The sequence below is a fragment of the Crinia signifera genome, chromosome 2, assembly GCF_055691185.1.
Source record: "Crinia signifera chromosome 2, ASM5569118v1, whole genome shotgun sequence".
NCBI classification, from domain to species: Eukaryota; Metazoa; Chordata; class Amphibia; order Anura; family Myobatrachidae; genus Crinia; species Crinia signifera.
In genome coordinates this window covers 334,832,687-334,849,641 of record NC_139218.1, presented here as the reverse complement: position 1 = coordinate 334,849,641, position 16,955 = coordinate 334,832,687, and the positions used below count along the sequence as shown (strand labels likewise).

Sequence of the window (16,955 nt, the reverse complement as noted above, 5' to 3'; positions counted from 1 at the left end):
GTGGCCGCTGCGTAGGGGGGGGGGGGGGTGCTTCCACCCAGTAGTCACTGCAGGGAGGGCTGGGGGAGCCAGGCAGCAGTCTGCGCTGAGCTGGTCCCGCTCCTTGCATATGTAATGAGCGGAACCCAGTGAATATTAATGAACGGCTCTCCGCCCCCCCCCTGCATATGTAATGTAAAAAAAAATAATTAACTAAAAAATCAAGAAAAAATATTTATGTGCAGGTTGTTATTTAAAACAGCAAGATCCTTCATATAATTTTAAAAATTATTTTTTTACGCCCCCCAAAAAAAATAGAAAACCTTTATTTTAAAAGAACACATTACAATTCACCAAAAAAAGATGTCGAATGCAAAACGGAGAAAGCAGTTCTCCATTCTAGCATTGAATACACTCTTGGCGAATTAGAGTGAAAACCCCATTGCGTTACACCAGTGAATTGCAGTGAGCATGAAATGGAGAACTGGCCGGCATTGCTTTTAGCAAACAGTAATTGTTGAATACAGCGAATCTAATTTTCAGTGAAAAAAATTGCAGCTTCGCCGGAAAACCACGATTCGTCAAAAACAGAGGCAAATCAGGGGCATTGAATACTACCCTTTGTGTCTGTATCTGTGTTGTTCTTTCATACATACTTCATATCACTCATGAATAAAACAAAGTATTGGCAGATACACCACACATTTAAATAATCAAATGAGGACTGCTTCTATTGCTCTGCCCCAGTGGCATAACTAGAATATTTGCGCCCCCTGGCTGATATCGGTAGCACCGCCCCCCCTCCCCCTAGCCCTCCCACCTTCCCAAGTGAAGTTAAACACCCCCCCTTACCCCTCCGCATGCTGCCGCCACCACATTCAGGGTCCCGCAGCGCAGATCTTCTTCCGGCTCCGTCTCCTGCAGTTCTAATGAAAAATGACCACCACAAAATGGCTGCCCCCTAATAGCAGACAGTTTTTAAGGATGCTAGAGGAGGCCCGCACCGAATCTAGAATCCCCCAAAAAACTGTCTGCTGTATGGGGGCAGCCATTTTCTGATTATTTTTTCATTAGAACTGCAGGAGGAGACAGAGCCGGGAGAAGATCTGCGCTGTGGGACCTTGAATGTGGCGGCGGCATGCAGAGGGGTGTTTAACTTTACTTGGGCGGGTGGCGCTGCCGATACTGTATGTCCAGCTCCTGGCCACAGACGCAATCATACTAGTAGTAACTATAGCCCCGCAGACTGGTGCCCACAGTCCCTCAGCGACTCCCCACCACAGCGGGGGCTGCGGGGCTATAGTTACGCCACTGCTCTGCCCATAGAAGTAATTGAACTAAAGTAGACCCAAAATTCAAGGAATGTCTTCTGCTCCTTAACACGAGAAGCATCTTCTTCATCTACATCCCCAGCCCTTTCTCATGGAGTAATACATGGCTGAGGTAGGCCAGATACGCACGAAGATGGCTAAAGAACAGGAACATAGTGTATGTTATCTGTTATATTTATTTGAGTATGGTTGTTGAATTGTAATAGTGCAGGTGCTAGCCAATACAAATAGGTGGACTGAGCGCAAACACCACAGGTATTGGTCCAACCTGATGCTATTTAAAGGGATACTCAACCCTTTCAAAATCACAACAAAAATAAAACAGCGCTTTTGGACCAAGCCTCAAGAATTACACACTCATTTTTTTTTTACTCTTAAGGGGCATACACACGGAGCAATGTATTTGCTTTTTCCAAAGCAATCTGACTAGATTGCTTAGTAAGTAAGTACAGATCTCTCCGTGTGTATGCACCGAGTGATTAATTATATCCTGCTAACTAAGTCAGTGCATGCAGACAAAATTTAGTCAAATTGCTTAGCAAGTGACTGCAAATCTATCTGTGTGTACAGAATGAGAGATACTGATCACAATCTCTCATTCTGAACCACTACTCTGCCTTTTTTTGCTTAACCAAAATTGCTTAGCACAAATCTCTGCATGTGTATGTGCTCCCCATGGGAGATCTGGACACCAGGAAATCACCTACCCTAAATAGCTTAGCAAAATTGGTACGAACACTGAAAATTTTATCCATGATTGATTTATTAACCAGGTAGAACAAAAGATGCAGGTTAACACAGCTAGTAGCTACTGTAGTATACAATATACTAATGCATGTTGAGGCAGATATGTGTGGTATTAGCACAGGTAGTCTGCGGTATTGCATTGAACACACTGGCATGGCCAGCGCTGTGAGAGCTGCTGGCAATGCCCCCAGTAAATAGATGCTGTGTATCGGTTAGTAGGGCAGGCCCCGGGTGCGATGCGGGACAGTCCCACATAAATTGGGACAGTTGAGAAGTATGGAGTGGGATTAAATATCTACCACCATAGGTTTGGTTATGCTGCAATACATACATTTACAACAGCAGTTACTTATAGTGGACAGTATTGAAAAACTGCTCCCACGCATTGTCAACACCCCGCTCCCATTTTGCTGAACATGCAGGTAAATTTTGTCGATGGAGCCAATGACCAGCATGTTTAAAGGCGTTCATGTTTGTTGACATCACTGACGGTATCATTCACGATATAATTCAGTGTGTACATTATGCACAATATCATCTAGTGTGTACAGGTCTATTCAACTGCTCTGACTAGAAGGCACTTCCAGGTGCCTTTAGCCAGAGAGATGGTACCACTTCTGTATCTACCTCAGTGAGAGGAATACAATGTACTCTCCCAGATCAAGTTTCCCCTAGCAGCATACCACCCACCAGTGTTCAGTGTGTACCCAATATATCGTTATCAATGCTCGGCTAAATATGCAATCAAATCTGACAATATCATCAATGACTGCATATTTGTTATTGTTCATTGTTTACCCGTGGGTCACTAATTTCTTGGCACCACGGATATCGTTACTGATAGCAGTTATTTTGTTTAAATATATTCTATCTTTTAAATATGAATCTGTTGTTGGTGAAACACATTTAAGGGCACCTCTACATCTTTCTCTCTATCTTTCTCATTGGACCTTTATTAACAGCGAGGCCCTGGAGTAGTCCTGCTATCCAAAAAGTGCAGGACAAGGTCACAACCCCCCTTCCTATTGTGATATATATAGATATATATATATATATAAGTTGTGCGGCCCGGCACTCACTCTATATGGGCAGCCGCCCTGGTGCCCTTCCTGGTAATGTGGATAGTAGAGAGATGAGGCTGGCACTCCGGGGTCTTGTTAACAAAGGTACACCTACACCTTGACAAAGGGGCGCAGCCCCAAAACTTTGGGGATTCGGTATGAAATCCCGACGGTCAAAATCCCAACAAGGTCAAAATTTCAACAAGGTCAAAATACCGACATTTAAAATCCCAACAAGGTCAAAATACGAACATATAGAAGGTAGACAGGTTAAAAAGTCAACCCTGTCGACATTGTTGCCTGTCGACCCAACGCTGTCGAACTAATGACTGTCGACCTAAGTCGGGTCGACAATACCACCGTATCCCCATTAAAATAATCCAAAACACAAGGCCAAGTTGACCTATCATTGGCTACAGCAGAATAAAGTGAAGGTTCTGGAGTGGCCATCTCAGTCTCCTGACCTCAATATCATTGAGCCACTCTGGGGAGATCTCAAACATGCAGTTCATGCAAGACAGCCCAAGAATTTACAGGAACTGGAGGCTTTTTGCAAAGAAGAATGGGCAGCTTTACCATCTGAGAAAATAAAGAGCCTCATCCACAACTACCACAAAAGACTTCAAGCTGTCATTGATGTTAAAGGGGGCGATACATGGTATTAAGAACTGGGGTATGTAAACTTTTGATCAGGGTCATTTTGGTAGTTTCTGTTATCATTATGATTTAAAAAGAGTAAACACAGTTGTTTGACAATAAATGGCTTCACCCAACCACTAACCATGAGTGAAAGTTCGTGAAGTTATCATTCATATTCTCTGACAAATGGCCAGAAAATCACAAATTCTGCTAGGGTATGTCAATTTATGAGCACAACTGTATATATATATATATATATATATATATATATATATATATATATATATATATATATATATAAAAGTAGTGTTGCGGCTTGGCACTCCAACTCAGTAGTACAGCTTCCCAGGTGCCCTCAGGATACAATGGATAGCCCGGTGGTATAAGAATATACACAAGCAGCGGCACTCAATGTTTTTTTTTAAATAGGTGTATTCAAGCGGCGAGTGCCGCTGCTTGTGTATATTCTTATACCACGGGCTATATATATATATATATATATATATATATATATATATATATATATATATATATATATATATAGGATTAGTAGGACGGTCAGGCACTCCAAATAACAGATAGCTTGCTTCAGTCGGTGCCTCCACAATAAAGTATCATACAGAGACGGGGAGGTGCGGCACTCACGACTTATTCTTTATCAAAGAAGATGCAGGGAGCCAATGTAAACAACGTTTCAAATTTTATAATTTTTATAATTTTTTTAGACCTGACGAAAAATTATAAAATTTGAAACGTTGTTTACATTGACTCCCTGCATCTTCTTTGATAAAGAATAAGTCGTGAGTGCCGCACCTCCCCGTCTCTGTATGGTACTTTATTGTGGAGGCACCGACTGAAGCAAGCTATCTGTTATTTGGAGTGCCTGACCGTCCTACTAATCCTATATATATATATATATATATATATATATATATATATATATATAGCCCGGTGGTATAAGAATATACACAAGTATATATACCACGGAAGACCACGGAAAACAACTGTGGTGTATAACAGAAGAATAACTGGTGAAGAGAAACCCTTCACAACAGTTGGCCAGATTAAGAACACTCTCCACGAGGTAGGTGTATCTGTGTCAAAGCTAACAATCAAGAGAAGACTTTACAAGAGTGATTATAGAGGGTTCACCACAAGATGTAAACCATTGGGGAGCCTAAAAAACAGGAACACAAGATTAGAGTTTGACAAACAACTTCTAAAAAAGCCTTTACAGTTCTGGAACAACATCCTATGGACAGATGAGACAAAGATCAACATGTACCAGAGTGATGGGAGGAGAAGAGTATGGACAAGAAAAGGAACTGCTCATAATCCAAAACATACCACCTCATCAGTGAAGCATGGTGGTGGTAGCATCATGGTGTGGGCATGTATGGCTGCCAATGGAACTGATTCCCTTGTATTTATTGATAATGTGACTGCTGACAAAAGCAGCAGGATGAATTCTGAAGTGTTTTGGGCAATATCTGCTCATATTCAGAAATGCTTCAGAACTCATTGGACTGCGCTTCACAGTGCAGATGGACAATGACCCGCAGCATACTGCAAAAGCAACCAAAGAGTTTTTTAAGGTAAATAAGTGGAATGTTATACAATGGCCAAGTCAATCACCTGACCTGAATCCGATTGAGCATGCATTTCACTTGATGAAGACAAAACTGAAGGGAAAATGCCCCAAGAATAAGCCGGAACTGAAGACATTTGCAGTAGAGGCCTGGCCGAGCATCACCAGGGATGAAACCCAGCGTCTATGGTTTCCAGACTTCAGGCTGTAGATGACTGCAAAGGACTTGCAACAAAGTATTTTAAAGTGAAAGTTTGATTTAGGATTGTTTAGTTTGTCCCATTACTTTTGGGAGTCACATATAGAAACCGTTGTATTTCCTACACCGTTCACCTGATTTGGATGTAAATACCCACAAATTAATGATGAAAGTCTGCATCTAAATCACATCATTTGGTTCATTTCAAACCCATTATCGTGTTGTGTAGAGCCCAAAATATGAGAATTGTGTCGATGTTCCAATATTTATGGACCTGACTGTACATGCTCACTTGAATGCTTACATACAGTATATCCTTGTATAAAGGTTTCTTTAAACTTTTTGTCTTCTTATGGTGAATGTACTCCATCAATTATAGGGCGTCATATAAGCGATCATAAAATACAAACAATTTTTATTTATAAAAAAACACAGACAATCCAAAGATTCAAAGAATTAAAGAAAATGGGTATGAGGCTGAGAACCACACCACATAGGGCGTTATTCAATGCCCTCGAGGAGCGGTGGCAAGGGAGGTTTGGACAGTGAGGCTTTTTTTTTAGCGAGGAAAAGCCATCCTCGCTGTTCAGCTCCTTTGTCGGCCGCTTGCCGTGTTTTATGTTCCTGGGAAATCCTCACCATCAGAGGGCGGCGAGGATTCCCCGTAACAGTGAGGTTTGCCGCAAATGTAGGGAGTTTGATGCATATAGTGGCGAGCCTGGCCATTTTTACTGCCACACACGCTGTTTCCACTTTGCCTCAGGGAGCAGGCGAGGTGGAAATGGCGAGTGAGGGGGGATTGTTGAATACTGATGTTGGGCTAATGGTGCTGCTCGCTGTATAGCTCGCCATCAGCTGCCCCAACATTGAATATACCCCAATAGATGTAAATATACACCTATATGCTGCCCTGGGAGATGATGGAAACCTGGGTATTGCTCACCAAAAGTAACTTTATGTGGGAAATATTGATAGCTTCTAGTATTCAGCTTTTAGTAGCCTAATGTGTTTTGACACACAGGGTTCTATTTCAAGGTAAGCTTAGGGTGTTTGAGGGCGGTGATGCAGCATTTTCTGGGAGTGCTCTAAAAATGCAGGTGTTCCCCAGCTGTTTGGAGGGAGGCTGCTGACAACATCAATGGCCTCCTTCTCAATGCAGCCTGCGCAGCACCGAGTAATGGTGAGTAATTTCCCCCCTGTTCGCAGCTGTGCACAGGGGCGGGGGTTGGGAACTCAGAGGGGTGTCCCTGACCTGGAGATGCTATGTATCAACTGCAAACCCTTCTATTCCTCCTGGGTATTTACCTCAATTGTCCTAGTGGGAGTGTACATCCTGCCCCTTGCCTGCACAAAGGAAGCCCTGCACCACATGGCCACCAGCATATCTGACATGGAGCAAAAACACCCAGACTCTCTGTTCATAGTGCTGGGTGACTTCAATGGAACTAACCTAAGCCAGGAGCTACCCAAGTTCAAACAACAAGTCACGTTCCCCACCAGTGAAGGGCGTACCCTTGACCACTGCTACACCACCCTTAAGTTTGCCTTCCAGTCAATCCCCCGTGCTGCATTCGGACTATCTGACCACTGGCTCGTCCACCTACTCCCTACCTATACACAAAAGTTGAGAGCGGCTAAGCCTGTCGTCAAGACAGTTAAGAAATGGACTAACACGGCTAAGCTGAAACTCCTGTCCTGCCTCAACTGCACAGACTGGAGGGTCTTTAAAGCCTCGGCAACTGACCTAAATGACCTGACTGACACCATCACATCCTACATAAGCTACTGTGAGGACATGTGTATACTCACCAAGACCTACCACATCTTCAACAACAACAAGCCTTGGTTCAACGCCCAGCTCAGACAACTCTGCCGAGCCAAAGAGGAGGCCTACAGCAGTGGTGACAGAGTACAATGCAACCGAACACAAAGGAACTCCCTAAAAAAAAAAAATAATCAGGCTAGCAAAAAAGCATTCTCTGACAAGCTGACAAATGACCTGTCCACTAATGACCCTGTATATATGTGGAAAGGAATACAAGCTATAACCAGCTACAAGAAAACACCCAAACCCACCGACATGTACCAAGACCTAGCTGATGAGCTGAACAACTTCTATTGCAGGTTTGAAAAAGTAGTCCACTGTGAACTAAACCATACCCTCTGTGCTGCCCCAAATGTCGACAGCCAACTCCAGTCACTCCAGGTCACCCAAGTAGAGGTGGAGGAGATGTTCAAGCGGGCCAAGCCAAGGAAAGCACCAGGTCCTGATGGGGTATCACAATCTTCCCTGAGAGTATGCGTGGGTCAACTTGCCCCCATATTAACCAGGATCTTCAACAAATCACTGTAGTTAGGTTCCCTCCTGCCTCAAAAGTTCTACTATTGTTCTGGTCCCCAAGAAATCCACTATTACAAGTTTGAATGACTGTTGGCCGATAGCTCTGACGTCTATGATCATGAAAACATTCAAGCGCCTGGTACTGAACCACCTGAAAGCTGTGACCCCCTCCAGTTTGCCTTCCAATCAAATCAATGCATTGAGGATGCAGTCAACCTGGGCCTGCACTACATTCTTCAGCACCTGGATATGCCTGGTACCTATGCAAGGGTCCTGTTTGTTGACTTCAGTTCGACTTTCAACACAATCATCCCCAACATCTTCCACCCCAAACTACTCCACCTAGGAGTCCCTAAAGCTACGTGTTCTTGGATTATGGACTTTCTGACTGATAGAAAACAAGTTGTGAAAGCGGGAAAATTCACCTCCCAAGTGCAGTCCATCAGCACAGGAGCCCCCCAGGGCTGTGTACTCCTGTACACCCCTGCTCTTCTCCCTGTACACCAACGACTGCACCTCAGAGGCGCAATCAGTAAAGATAATCAAATTCACTGATGACACTACCATCATTGGCCTTATCAAGGACAGGGACAAATCGGCCTACAGACATGAAGTGGACCGATTGGACAGCAACCATCTAGAGCTCAACCCACTCAAAACTGTTGAGATGGTAGTGAACTTTAGGAAGAAGGCTGTTGGTGTTCCTCCGCTAACAATTGCTGACAGTGTGGTGTCTCCTTCAAGTTCCTAGGAACCGCAATCCCCCAGGACCTTAAATGGGGGCCCAAACCTGATACTATTGTAGGAAAAGCGGAGCAGAGGCTACTCTTCCTTAGGCAACTGAGGAAGTTCAACATCCCACAGAAGCTTCTGCTCCTCTTGGAGTCTGTACTGTGCTCCTCAATACTGGTCTGGTACGGCTCCGCCAGTGAGATAGACAAATGCAGACTCCAAATTGTATTCAGAACTGCGAAGAAGATAATCAGGACAGACCTTCCCTCTGTCCAGGACCTGTACCTGTCCAGAGCAAAAAAGCGGGCAACAAAGATAGTCAAGGACCAACTACATCCTGGCCATGGCTTGTTTAACCTGCTACCATCAGGCAGATGCTACAGGGCTATTCCCACCATGTCCACCAGAAGCCTAAAAAGTTTCTTCCCTCAAGTGGTTCACCTGTTGACACGTGAACTCATGAACACCTCACTATCTAGTCGCACCATAACCCTTTGCGCATAATCTAACACAGTGTCCCCTCGGAATAACTTTCTGTATGACTGTACATGTTCCCCCACCTGTTTATATTGTTTATACTGTATACTGTTTACTTGTTCCCACCCTGGCTGTTGCACAGCAAACCAAAAACAAATTCCTAGTATACGCAAGTATACCTGGCCAATAAAGCTGATTCTGATTCTTTACCTGCTCGCTGGGCTCCGAACAGTCCAGCGAACAGGTCTGAATCCGGGCCTAATTTGCATTATCTGCTTTCTGCTTTAAATAAATTATACCAGAAAACTAAGAAAGGATGAAGATAAAAGAGTCACTAGGTCAAATAATAATAATAATAATAATAATAATAATATATAGTGCAAAACTAATATCATGATAACAAAATACAATATAACTGTGTTAGTGATGTACTTGGAGAGGATGAGTCAAACAATAATGGACAAGAAACTTGAGAGCTAACTCGCACCACAAGGTGGCAGTCACTTCCTATCTCCACACAGTGGGCCTTATTTTGGTTCATTCTTTCTGACAAAATCCTTCTTAGATGGACAAAACCATGTGCACTGCAGGGGGGCAGATGTAACATGTGCAGAGAGAATTAGATTTGGGTGAGTTATTTTGTTTCTGTGCAGGGAAAATACTGACTGCTTTATTTTTACACTGCAAAATAGATCTCACTTTGAAGTAAAACGCCACCCAAATCTAATTCTCTCTGCACAAGTAACACCTGCCCCACCTGCAGTGCACATGGTTTTGCCCATCTAAGAAGGATTTTGTCAGAAAGAATGAACCCAAATAAGGCCCAGTGTGACCATAACCTCACTTTAGTCCTCCGCCTGCCAGGATGCAGCACCGCCAGCCTCCAGTAGGTGTCAGTGTACTCGTGCGGCAGCCGGGACGTCTCTCGCTCAGTCAGTGCTGGTCATGTGACGTGAGGCTGGGCCTGGCATGGCGGCCGCAGTCAGGGAGATGCAGTGAGCTCCGCTGATTCAAACCTTCCCAGCTTCGTGCGTTGTGCCCGGCCGTCTCCATGGCGGAGAGAGGCTTCGATCTGTCCGTCCTCCCGAAGGAGGTGAGAGAGCAGCTGGCGGAGCTGGAACTGGAGCTGTCAGAGGGTGAGTGCTGGGCTCCTGTGCACCTCCAGCCTGCTACACTGCTGGCTGCATTGGAGTGAATGGGGCCATACAGTGATTCGCTGCTCATCACATGGAATTACATTATAGAATGCAAGAAATAGGCTTTGTGATCATCCCTGCGAATGGAATGGGATCTGACAGGGAGATCCATAATGAATGGTATTTGATGGGAACCTGGGGGTGCCTGACACCTAGCAACCATTGTACCTGGGGGCTGTCACCCATCTAATCCCTAATACTGTACCTGCATTTCTGGGGAAGGACACAATCACACCCCATGGGTGTGATGGTCTAAGTAGAAAATACAAATGCATGAGATTGTCTTTCTGTTCTTTGTACTGCTATATATCTATAACGCAGCCTCTGACACAGAGTATCCAGTCAGCTGTATATTGCATTCTGTTCCTATGGGGCCTGTAAGAAAGACTCTGGTTTGTATATGTTGTGCTATTGTTTCCTGCTTCATTGGTACAGAGCGGTGGAATGTGCTGGCATGCTATCAATAAGTGTTAATTAATCGAGGGTGGGTGAGATTTCCATCTGGTGGTGGAACAAAGAGGGGTCCCTTTGCCTATTGCTCTGTAGAATCCGAGCAGTCTTCCAGGCAGGAGATGTGACGTGCAAAATGTGCTGCAGTTTCCTGGGGTTGTTATAGCACTTAATAGCGGAAACAGTAGTATATACCAAGGCTATACAGTGCGTGGTGGATATTACTCTTTCTTTGTTACAGTACTGGGGTAGTGGTAGACTGACTGTAGTCTGAACTGCATTATTGGATGTTTAAAACAATGATATTGTGGACATTTTCTTTTAAATGGAACATATTGGTATTATACATGCAGTTACTGGTGATGTAGGTAACAAAGCAAATGGTTTAATGTGTCTAGACCAGGGCTGGGCAACACCGGCCCTCCAGATGTTGAAGAACAAATCCCAGCATGCCTTGCATCAGTTTCAGCATGGCCACATAGCAAAACTAATGCAAAGCATCCTGGGATGTGTAGTTCATCAACATCTGGAGGGCCGGTGTTGCCCAGCCCTGGTCTAGACAGAGAGACAATGAACTTAAAGCCGCTGTGGAGGAAGCAAGCAGCAGAGCGCGCATACACACTGAGTGACATATCCAGGCCGATCCACCCAACAGGATAGCATATCTCTAAAGTGTGTACCCAACTTGTACTTAATGGGGATCTGATTTGGGGCCAGATGTATCAAGCTTAAAAAAGTGATCAAATGGAGAGTGATGAACAACCAGCCAATCAGCTCCTACCTGTCATGTCACAGGGTATGGTTTTAAAAACCCAGGCTGTTTATCACTCTCTGTTTTATCACTTATTGAAGCTTGATACATCTGGCCCTTGGACATGTAAGACAAACATTAAAGCAGGGACGAGAGCCCAAATATACTTCAAGGCTGAATGCACATGTCCGTCTGACGCTCACTTGCCACAACTTGCTCCCATAATACACCCCATATATGTCTAAATGCGTTTACCTACTTAGGGGTACATTTACTAAAGCTTCTAAAAATGAAACGAGGTGATGTTGCCCATAACAACCAATCCGATTCTATCTATTTTCTAGTATGCTATAGAGAAATGATAGAGATAATCTGATTGGTTGCTATGGGAAACAACACTTTTCATTTTTAGAAGCTTTAGTAAATGTACCATTTCGTTGGAGGAAGAGGAGCATGTGGTACAACATGCACTGCACACTGACTTCCCGTGATTTGTGTGTCCATGCCCTGTTATGTAGATGAGGTCACTGCTCCTGTCTTAATCTGTACTTTATAATAAATCCAGGAATAAATTGGCACAGCAGCATAAATTGGGGGTTCACTGGTGCTTAACGTGGACCTCATGGATTACGCACCATTGAGGCACATATCTGGACTGAACCACTGTCCATAAGAATGCAGATTATCAGTTCATTAGTAACATCATTTTATAACCTTGCACAATATCTTTTGTAGTAGTTGACTTATCAAGTGCGCTAAATCGCTTCTCTTTTAAGATATAATTAATAAAACCTAAAGCAACACTGGTTGTTCCTTTATGCAGTTTAGGAATAGTGGGGCAGATGTATGAACATCCCTCTAACGCTTGTTAAATAACGTGTCCAGCTTCTCCTTCATAATGAGAAGAAGCGGGCACCCATAGCAGCCAATAAGGAGAGCCGTTATGCCCAATGGCTCTCTTTATTTTTTTTATTTACAGTTTCTTATGTAGCGCAGCAGATTCCGTTGTGTTTACAGTTGTTGACAGTGATTAAACAAACTGGGTAACAATAGACAGACTTGGAGGTAAGAGACCCCTGCTGCAAGCTTACATTCTATAGGGACATAGGAGGAAAACACAAGGACAGGCACCAGTAATAGCATAGCAGTCCCACCAATTTACAAGTCCAGAAGAAAAGCTATATAATACATAAATGCCTCAGAGGGTTATGGGTGTGGAACTTAAATATGATAGGCTTGCCTGAAGAGTTGAGTTTTCAGGGAACGCTCGAAAGTTTGGAGGCTAGTGGAGAGTCTTATTGTGCATGGAAGGGCATTCCATAGGATGGGAGGGATTCAGTATTGAATCCCGGCGGTCGGGATCCCGGCGTTCAGAATCCCGACGCCGGAATCCCGACAGCCGAAATGCCGACAAGGGGGGGACGTGGATCGCCCCCCCTTGCGGGCTCGCTGCGCTCGCCACGCAGCGGGCCAGGTGCCTCGCTACGCTCGGCACACTAATTTATTCTCCCTCCAGGGGTGTCGTGGACACCCCAGGAGGGAGAAAGTGTCGGCATTTCGGCGGTCGGGATTCCGGCGTCGGGATTCTGAACGCCGGGATCCCGACCGCCGGGATTTTAACTGCATCCTGATGGGAGCTGCCCGTTGAAAGTCCTGTAATAGTGAATGGAACTGGTGATCCGTGCAGAAGAGAGATACCGATCTTACGCAGAGCGGAGTGGCCGAGATGGGAGATATTTTGTGATAAGAAAAGAGATATAAGCTGGTGCAGTATGGTTAATAGCTTTATATGCTAGTAAAAGGGTTTTATATTGAATACGGTAAAACACAGGCAACCAACGGAGGGACTGGCAGAGCGGATCAGCAGACGATGAGCGTCCTGCTAGGAAGATCAGCCTAGCAGCAGGATTTAAAATAGATTGCAGTGGCAAAATTCTGTCCTTGGGAAGACCAGTTAGGAGACTATTGCAATAATCAATGCGGATATAATGAGTGCATGGATAAGAGATTTAGTAGTGTCTTGTGTGAGATAGGGTCATATTTTGGATATGTTTTTTCGATGCATGTAAGATGAGTTGGAGACCTATTGAATGTGGAGAACAAGGGACAGTTCAGAGTGAAGGAGTCGAGCTTGTGGGATAGGGTAGATTGTCGAGTTGTCAACGGTGATGGAGATCTCAGGATGGTAACTGTTCTTAGCTGGTGGGAATATAATTGATTTCGTTTTGGAAATATTGAGTTTGAGGTGGCGAGAAGACATCCAGGATGAAATGGCAGAGAGACATTCAGAGACTCGGCCCAAGGCCACTGGTGACAACTCTGGAGTTGATAGATTATAGATGCATGCACATTTTAAAAAAGTCCCTCTCTACCCCCTGGGCGGCTCTCTGGGCATGTGTGAGATCTCGCTTTTATCGCGAGATCTCGTGCGCAGCCCAGAGCCAGCAGCAGGGCTAGCATTGACCCTGCAGTGGGGATAGGACACCGCTAGCCCTGAGCTGGTGAAGCAGCCGGCTGGCTGTTTATACATTGCCCCGGCCACTAATTACTGGGGGGGGGAGGGATTGCAGGGGACAGCCCCTCCAAGCGTTACTTGGCGGGCTGTCCCTAGCGCACGTTAGGTGTGCTATTAATACATGTGAAAAAAATGTAATCCCCCCCCCCAGTTAACGGGATGCAGTTACAATCCCGGCGGTCGGGATCCCGGCGTTCGGAATCCCGACCGCCAAAATACCGACACATTCTCCCTCCGTGGGTGTCCACGACACCCCTGGAGGGAGAATAAATTAGTGTGCCGTGCGTAGCGCGGCACCGGCCCGCTGTGTGGCAGGCGCAGTGAGCCCGCAAGGGGGGGGGGGGGGCGATCCACGTCCCCCCCCTTGTCGGCATTTCGGCTGTCGGGATTCCGGCGTCGGGATTCTGAACGCCGGTATCCCGACCGCCGGGATTCAATACTGAATCCCCAGTTAACTAGCGTTAAGTGCATAAATCCATCTGCCCCAAAATAAGTACAGATCATGATGAGATGGAATCTTAAATATGTTATCTGAAATGAAAGCAATAACATCCTACTTGCTGAAGCTTATACTGCCATGGTGTAATGGTGGCTGCGTAACTGTTGTGATGGGAATCGAGAAACTAGAGTCGTCTCTGCATCTGAGCAGTCTAGTCGTGATTGTGCAGCCTTATGGCAATACAGGTCGAGTATCCCGTATCCGAATATCCGTTATCCGAATTATTCCGAAATACGGACATTCCAGAAAGTGAAAAAAAAAATTTTTTTTGCTAAAAACTCACTGGGGACATTTGTAACAGCATCACTGGGGACATGATATGTAACTGGCACTATATATGTGCAAGACAATGATTGCTTGGCATTCAAATTCAGTGCTGAGATAGTACACACATTTTGTTTCCCGTTTTGAAACCTTGTTTTTTGAACAATTAAAATATATTTGTGTGTATTTTATGTGGTAATAAAATATATTTGTGTGTATATTATGTGTTTATACAGCATAAATGCAAGATACTTCAAAATACATCATTGAAATATTAAAATATTCCGAAATACGGAATAATCCGTTATCCAAAATTCTCCTGGTCCCGAGCATTTTGGATAAGGGATACTCAACCTGTAATAGAACTGCCTATCAAAGCTTGTTGCCTGATGCAATGAGAGAATGCTGTACACCTCATTTATACAGTAGATCCAGGCATCTTCCTTCAGAAATAACTTCTAATACATATACAGTCATTTAATACAGTGCCTAAAAAACCAAACCGAGAACAGAAACTTTTCTGAAATAGAATCTGCTGTTAATTGTATGTATCAACAGGTAATTATGTATCCACGTATAACTGTATCCATAGGTCATTAACACATGCTGTGCAGATTTAAAAAAAATGACATGTAAGGGCAAAGGAAAGGGGATTTATCTGAAATAACAAAGGATTTATTTTTCATTGTTTTGCTGTTTTTCATTGGCATCTTCTGTCTGACATGTCGCTATAGCAGACGTGACTGTGGTTCATTAGACTTTACATTATGCACAATTACAAGGGTGTATTTAATGACTCCAATCTCCTGGCTATGTATTATATAGCTATGATCCAATATACCTGGTGTGCTGTAACCAGAGAGAGAGAGGAACATCTCACATTGAATTCTTTCATTTCCTCCATTGGTATCCTAACCTGGGCTTACTGCTAACATGCTGTGCTTGTGTAATTCCGGGTTACTAGACATCGCTTCCTCCCTGATTTCACTCGCTTCTCTAATCTCTGGGTGTTTCCGCATGCGTTCCTGTTTGCCTTCTGTTAACTCTGAATGATGAAATGTTTCCATTCCTCTTGAATAATAACACCTGGGGCACCAGCTTCCATTCCATACCAGAATTATTAATGAGAAATTAGTTGTTTTGACGCATATAAAAATATTGTGTAAACTTAATTAGATTTGTTTTGGCTTTAATGGTTTTCTTGGCTCAGTTTAATTGCAGCAGCAAAGTCGTAAACATAGAAGACTCTTGGGACGCAGTTGGCACATTAGTGGCATTAGCAAGGCGAGTATAGTAGATACATACAGGCTTGCATAACACAGTGCAGGCTTAAAGCGACCTGTCACCTTATCACATGGCCGTTTTATTCTGTGTGATGTGATGTGAATTTATCCTTGTTAGGATAGAATTGATTCCACTGTCCAGCAGCTTGCTTATCCCTGCAGTTGGTAATGAGATCAGGCCAGCACAGAAAATGCTGAAGTTGTGTCTAGAAATCACAGATCTCATGAATATTAACCCTCAGCCGTGGTGCTGCACAGGAAATACAAAGCAGTCGGTGGAGTGGGGGAGTGTGTTCAATCTGTCCAAAAGTCAGGTACAGAGAGAGGGAGTCAGCTAAGCTGACAGACAGCTAATGCTGTGTTTCTCCTAAGGCTAGGGCATGTTATAACTGGTCCTTTTATCCAGTTTATTAGTAAAACTTGCAAGAGCTTTGATCTCCCCCTAATCTTGTTATTGGAGCTAATAGATTCCTTTTTTGTGGAAGTTGGGTCTGACATTATCTAGTTCCAGACTAGTGGGCATTTCAACAAGCCCCATACACATTGGAGGATATATATTGTTAACATTATGAACGATAACAATGTCAGTAACGATATACTGGCATATATTCAATGCCATGTGCGAGCGGTGACTGCGAGCAGGACTTTTTGCTCGCAGTCACCGCTCACCCTGTCAGTATTCAACTGACCCCCCTCATTCGCAAATTTCCCCTCGCTCCGTTTTTTGAGCGAGGGGGAATTGGCGTATGTGCCTCCAAAAACTGCGAGAATCGAGGCTAATTACAGCGAGTTTGCTGCACTAGCCGGGGCTCTCGCAGTTTAGGGGAATCCTCGCCAATTCTGTGACTGCGAGGATTACCCCGGAACGTTGCATAGTGCGAGCGGCCGGCGCGGGGGTTAAAC

General features: G+C 44.3%; 1 protein-coding gene across 2 annotated transcripts in view; it reads left to right on the top strand.

The window, feature by feature from the left end:
* Nucleotides 1–10,000: 10,000 nt before the first annotated feature.
* DIP2B (DIP2 acetate--CoA ligase B (putative)) overlaps nucleotides 10,001–16,955 on the top strand; it is a 206,896-nt gene continuing 199,941 nt past the window's right edge. Inside the window, exon 1 of one of the 2 annotated variants that reach the window (XM_083169485.1) lies at nucleotides 10,001–10,230. In XM_083169485.1, the coding sequence (XP_083025611.1) occupies nucleotides 10,146–10,230 (85 nt within the window). In that variant the 5' untranslated portion in view covers nucleotides 10,001–10,145. The remainder of the gene's footprint in view (nucleotides 10,231–16,955) is intronic. The other variant, XM_083169483.1, reaches the window with a different exon arrangement.